This window comes from Curcuma longa, chromosome 17, assembly GCF_044706935.1.
Source record: "Curcuma longa cultivar G26 ecotype Majalengka, Jawa Barat chromosome 17, ITB_CL_G26_1.1, whole genome shotgun sequence".
In the NCBI taxonomy this organism is placed as follows: domain Eukaryota; kingdom Viridiplantae; phylum Streptophyta; class Magnoliopsida; order Zingiberales; family Zingiberaceae; genus Curcuma; species Curcuma longa.
Window position 1 is genome coordinate 6,774,264 of NC_133877.1, and position 5,990 is coordinate 6,780,253.

The 5,990-nt window shown below is 43.9% G+C and overlaps 1 protein-coding gene across 1 annotated transcript; it reads right to left on the bottom strand.

The window, feature by feature from the left end:
• Positions 1 to 844: 844 nt before the first annotated feature.
• On the bottom strand, positions 845 to 2,489 carry LOC141811836 (protein trichome birefringence-like 36). Its single transcript, XM_074699895.1, has 4 exons — positions 2,031 to 2,489; positions 1,760 to 1,934; positions 1,352 to 1,695; positions 845 to 1,275 (listed from the first exon to the last, which is right to left on the bottom strand). Exons 1-4 carry the CDS (start codon positions 2,471 to 2,473, stop codon positions 936 to 938), a joined length of 1,302 nt encoding a protein of 433 aa, XP_074555996.1. The 5' UTR covers positions 2,474 to 2,489; the 3' UTR covers positions 845 to 935.
• Positions 2,490 to 5,990: the final 3,501 nt, after the last annotated feature.

The following is a 5,990-nucleotide window of genomic DNA, read 5'->3' on the forward strand; positions in this document are numbered from 1 at the left end:
AATGTTAAGAAAGAGAAGTGCTCTATATTAAAAATTGGTAGGTATTCTGATGTCAACACAAAGCACATTAGATATCATTTAATTAAAGGCTATTGCTACATGGATTGCAGCTGTGCTACTTAACACAATTTTTATATCAAAAGGGTGAAAACAACTACACGTTCAGTAATAAAAGAATCTTAAATCATTTATTCATTTACATATATAACAAGTAGTTTCAGCAGAAAGCTAGAAACCAGCATGCCCCCGCTATAGCAAAAAGTTCAGTTTAGATCCTCACTTTGAGAATAGTTCAGAACAAAACTGATGCTTAACTCACCCTGGCTCAGTTTAGATCTTCACTCAGAGTACTTAAGCGATCAGGCTTTTCAGAGTACTTCCACCCTGTTCTTTTCTTGCAGTTCAACCATTTCTTTTTCATACATATAACAATTCCTTGACCAGGTGGTTAAATTAATCTACTATATATATAAACCTAAATTACAAAGCATATATAATTCGATTAGGATAAAGTGAATATGTTGAGCTGGCAACATTGTCTATACCCAGAAAATGAAGGCTCACTTACCTAATAACTATGGCTTTTGGAATGAGGCGAGTCACGCGACCACATGTGTAATACATCTAAAGAGACCATTCTCTTGGTTGATCTTGTAACGTTTCCTGTTCTACAAGATAAGATGCAAGCGGTACTGACCTCTGCTTCGTTTGCAATAACCTGATTTATCTTTTTCTTAAGGAAAACAAACTGTTGAATTTTGGGGTTGAATGAGCAAGGAATACCCCCAACAAAGATATGATGCAGCATTCGCAGAGTATGCCACAAATATACAGGCCACGGCGGCCTGCTTTTGCATGAATCTACAACAAGAAAATATAAGCGCCATTAGAATCTTTAATCGCACCGTCGAGGATTGTGATCCACCTGCCGCCGTTCATAAAGCAGTGAAGCTGGTTTCCAGGAGGGAGGCAAAGAGGAGTTCGTTCCAAGTGTCTGGCAATCCGGGCAAGCACCAGTGGCTGCAGTCGGCGAACCTCTCCGGTTCCCTCCTCTGCTCCGGCGTCAGGAGCTTCCCCTGCCGCGAAGTGTACACGCCCGTGTGGGCGTCCCGCCTGAACGCCGACAGCCGCGTCACGTTGAGATAACGCACTGGCGTCCTCATCCTCCGGAGGGTCCTCTCTACCAGCGTCACCATCGACTTGGGAAACTGCCACACGTACCTCTCGTTGTCGGTGATGGGTCGAGTTTGGTTGTAGCACCATTGTAAATTCTCCCTGCAGTTTAATCCGCCTTTCTCATTAACTTAATCAAATTTCAGTTCTGCATTTTTGTGTTTCGAACTATCCGAACCTCTTGTGCTCCGGCGAGATGCTGCGGAAGAAGACGGCGGTCCGGCGAGGGTCGGCGTTGCGGTCGACCCAGCGAGCCCAAGTTCTGAGGGCTCTGTTGAAAGCCACGGTGGTTTCCATCTCCTCCGTGACTTCTTCCCTGAGCTGGAAGTAGTCCCAGGCCCTCATTTTGCCTTGGTGCGTCCACCAATGGCCGGTGTTGAAGACCATGACGTCGGCGTCTCGCCAGAAGCTAGCGCTGGAGGAGAGATTGTCGAGATGCAGGATCTTGGCATGGTCTCCCTCCCTCTCTTTCAGCTCCACCAGGAACGGACTCCAAAAGAACTCCACCGTGAAATCGTAATCCTATAATTCAACATAAAACAAGTTAATTCCTTAAAACAAAAGTAGACAAATTTTACATATGTACCAAGGATCGGAAGAACTTGTGGTCGGAGCGGCGGGTCTCGACGTAGATGCGCTTCCGGCGAACCTCCGAATAGAGCATGCAGATCATCGACTCCCACATGTTCCGGTTGAGTGAATCGCCCACCAACACCACCCGCTTCCCCCTCCACCTCTCCAGCGTCTCCGTCCCATTAAACCTTTAATTCATTTTAATTAGTCAGCAATTGGCTCATAATTAGCCAGTATTAATTGTTCCTAATTAAATTTGACGTTGCTACTGCGCTAGTTACGACCTCGGCAAGTCACAACCGTTGGGCTGCCACCGCCACCTCTCGTAGTCGGAGTCCGGCCGGCCGCTTCTCTGGCAACTCACTTGGTCGCTGAGGAAAGGGCACCTTTGGGAGCTGTAGAGCGGGTACCGGCTCGGGTCATGGACCCACCTCCCCTCGAACAAGTTGCATTTCTCCTCGGCGCTCTTCTCGCCGGAGCCGTTGCCAGTAAAGTTGGCCGTCAGTGCTACATGACTAACTTGAGGGGCCGGCGCTAACGGCGTCGAGTCGAGTTCTCCGTGGGGGCGAGGAAAGGACAAATAAGCGATGGCTATAGCGCTGGGAGCCGGAAAGATGCGGTGGAGGGTGAAGCAGAGCAAGAGGTAGCCGAGGAGGACGGCGAGGAAGAGGAGAAGCCATCTCCGGCTTAAGTGGTGAGGAGGAAGGGAGGAGAAGTAGTATTCCATGATCGAAGCTGTACTGAAGCAGGACTATTTACTACGTCATTTAAAGAGGTGATGATGAGATCGATCGGACCGGAATCGAGGCAGAGGATCCGAACTGTTACGATTGGCGTCACCGCCGCATGCAGAGCGTCCGTGTTCTCTCGTGATTGGTTCCTTTAGTGTTTAGTTTACGGGAAAAAGGGCCATTGCAGTCACTCATCAAACCCAATGAAAACATTTTTTCCGTCTTTTTATTGTAATTTCTTTTTAAATGTAAAAAAAAATTGCAAGAGAGGCTCAAACTCGATCAGCTGCACTTTCTCTTCAGGTAAAATGTTCCCCACACAAGAGAAGAATGTTAGGTTGGATTTATATGGACAATACGTCAAGAAGTGAGAACTAGGTACGTACAGTCGCGTTGCGCATGAACTTGAATGATTATAGGGCAAATATCAGAATGCCACCTCGAGTTTTTTATAATTATCGAAGGGGCGTCTCACCCTTCTAATTTATTCCATCTTGGATTTGTCAATTCTGTTCTGGGGGCTCAACTCCAGATGCTTCACTCTCGTGCCGACTGTCCTCTCACTTATCGACCTGTGTGCATACTCGCGATACAAATTTGAAAATCATAGAAAGTCAATGTTATAAAATTTTCGATATTTTATTGAATCGGACGGTTAGAATTTTATAATATTAAAAAAATCTAATTTTTATATTTATCAAAATATATAATTATATTTTATTATATCTGAATTTTATCAGTAGGATATCATTTATTCATCAACCATCAATTATTACTAAATAGTCGAGTGTATTAGCAGTACAAAAATACAGACAATTAGTAATGAAAATTCGCAATGCAAATTTGGGATGAAATTTATGATGAATCGATGATCCATCACCCATTTATAACGATATTTATGACGAAAATATTTTAATTGTGAAAGTTATGATGAAAAAATTTTTGTTGCCAAATTAGCGACGAGCTACTGATTCATCACCAAACTGGTGACGAATACTGGATTCGTCGTCAATTTAGCGATAAAATGAAGATTTGTCGTCAAATCCATATTTCATCACCAAATTTTGACGACGAACGACAGATTCATCGCCAAAATTTGGCAACGAACAGTTGATTCGTAGCCAAATTGGCAACGAACCGAGGATTCGTCGCCAATTTGGCAACGAACGACGAAACTGATTTCTTCGTCAAAAGCCCTAAGTTAACACTCGCCGCTCCGACTTTCCCTTTCTCTTCTTGCGATTTCTCTTTTCCCTTTCTTCCTCCGCGCGATTTCTCTCCGCCCGAGTCTCCTCAACGACCCGATCCGGCAACTTTCCTTCTCTCCGATCTCTCCTGGCGATTGCAATGGCGACGGCGATGAGCTAGGCAGCGGTGTAAAGTGGTAAATCCCTCTCCTTTTTCCTTCTCTTCGACTCCCGACGGTCAATTTGGGCAGTCGACCGTAGCTTAAGTCGCTGGCCAGCCACTAATGGCGATTATGTAAGATACCGAAAATTTCGTAGTTTTGGAGAACGGGACTGGATCTGCAAAGATGAAAATAACGAAACCAGATAGGTCGAATCTGAAATTTTTTGGCTAGTGAACCAAACGATGCGAGTTGAACTAAGTTGAACCAACTTAATTTAATTCAAGATGAAAGAGGTTCTGACAAAATAAAAGGGATGAGAAGATTTGTCTTCGCAAAGACGAATCAAACAAAACTAGTTTGAGTCAAATCGAAGTGATTTTGGTTAGTGAACCAAGCGAACCAAAGTTGAACCTGGTTCGCTATAGTAACCGATTCAATCGTTTTAATAAACCCTAGGTTTTAATGGGTTTAGTCCAGTAAACTTGGTTTAATGGCACCGATTTAGGTTTAATCGTTTGGTTACTGTGCATTCTTCTTTAAAACGCAAACTCGCCACGCCTCTTCTTTTCCTTCGTCATCGAGGTTCTTCCCCTTCCTCACCACTTGCCGCCGCCGCCCCACAAGCACTGGACGCCGCCGCACCCCTCGTGAAGACGCCGCTGCCACGAGTCTGCTGCCGCCGCCTATCCCTCCTCTGTTGCCAACGCCGACGCCATCGCGAGGAGCCAGCCGCCGCTTGCCCTCGCCACAGCATCGTACCGCTTTCTTCTCCGTTTCCGCGAGTTCATCATTTGGATCTGAGTTGTTCTTGATTTTTAGAGTTGTTTGGAGTCGTTCAGCCGGTGGGAGTTCTTGGATCCAACCGCAGCAGCTTGGAGGGTTGGTTGGTTTCGGCAGTGAAGAAGAAGAAAGAAACCAAGGTGGATCTAGGGCAAAACGAAGCTAGACCTAGAGGTGAGGAAGCGTTTGGTGATCGCAAGCTTCAGGTGGCTTGATCAAAGGCTATCGGAGGTGGCTTTCAGAGGCTAAGCAAAGGTTCTGATCAAATCTGAGGTAAGATTTTTGATGGTTATTCTTGGATGATTTTGATTTATGAGATTGTGGAATTGTGGAGTTGCTCGGTTCTTGTTGAGGGTGAAGATCAAAAGCTAGGTTCTGTTCGCGTGAGGTTGAACACGGTTCGTGTACTGTTCATGGTGTTATGATTTTCCTATTTGAGTGAGGATGGGCTGGTTGGTATTGGAATTGGTTATTGATGATAATGTTAGATGTTTGATGTTGAACCTAAGGTTGATTTGGGTTGCGAGGTTGAGAATTAACTACTGTTGGGTTAATGTAATTTGGTGGTTAGGGCTAATGTTTGGATTAGGTTGATCAATTAATGAGTTGATTTGTTGAATTCTGTTATAAACCATGGGATGGTAAGATTGGGTAGTTAATTGGGATGATTAACTTACGTTAGGTTGGTTGGTTAATTTGGTATGATTCTATCAGTTTAATTGTTGTAATTAGGGATGTTGTCTATCCTTTTGCAGGACCTTGATTGACTTGTGGTTCTGTATTGCTGGGGTTCTTTGTTGATGACCGTCGGATTCAGGTGGGTACTCCTGTGCTTGGTTAACACAGGTCTTCTTTTCGTAATTATCCTGTTGTTACGTTCTTTACATACAGTGATTGATTCATGATTGACACTTACCGTTGACCTTAACATGATCTATTTATCTTCAGTACAGTTTCCTTAATTATTGATTATCTATGTTGATTTATTATAATTGATGTTGCACATATCTGGATGTTGTGGTAGTTATTTGTTGAACTATGCATCGTGGTATATTGTTGTTGTTACCTCTCACTGCACAGGTTGAGTGAGAGCATTATAGCTACATGTTGTTGATTTGTTGACACTTACCGTTGACCTTAACATGATCTATTTATCTTCAGTACAGTTTCCTTAATTATTGATTATCTATGTTGATTTATCATAATTGATGTTGCACATATTTGGATGTTGTGGTAGTTATTTGTTGAACTATGCATCGTAGTATATTGTTGTTGTTACCTCTCACTGCACAGGTTAGAGAGCATTATAGCACTGCACAGGTTGGGTGCTACCAGGATTAGCTATATAGTTCTCCTGAGACTGCCCCTCCCCCTCGCGTGTA

What these genes read in the sequence shown, in the direction of transcription:
- LOC141811836 (XM_074699895.1), bottom strand. Translation starts at nt 2,473, where the DNA reads ATGGAATACTACTTCTCCTCCCTTCCTCCTCACCACTTAAGCCGGAGA. An exon ending in AACGGTTGTGACTTGCCGAG is followed by an intron (nt 1,935 to 2,030) that starts GTCGTAACTAGC and finishes AATGAATTAAAG; the next exon opens with GTTTAATGGGACGGAGACGC. An exon ending in ACAAGTTCTTCCGATCCTTG is followed by an intron (nt 1,696 to 1,759) that starts GTACATATGTAA and finishes GTTGAATTATAG; the next exon opens with GATTACGATTTCACGGTGGA.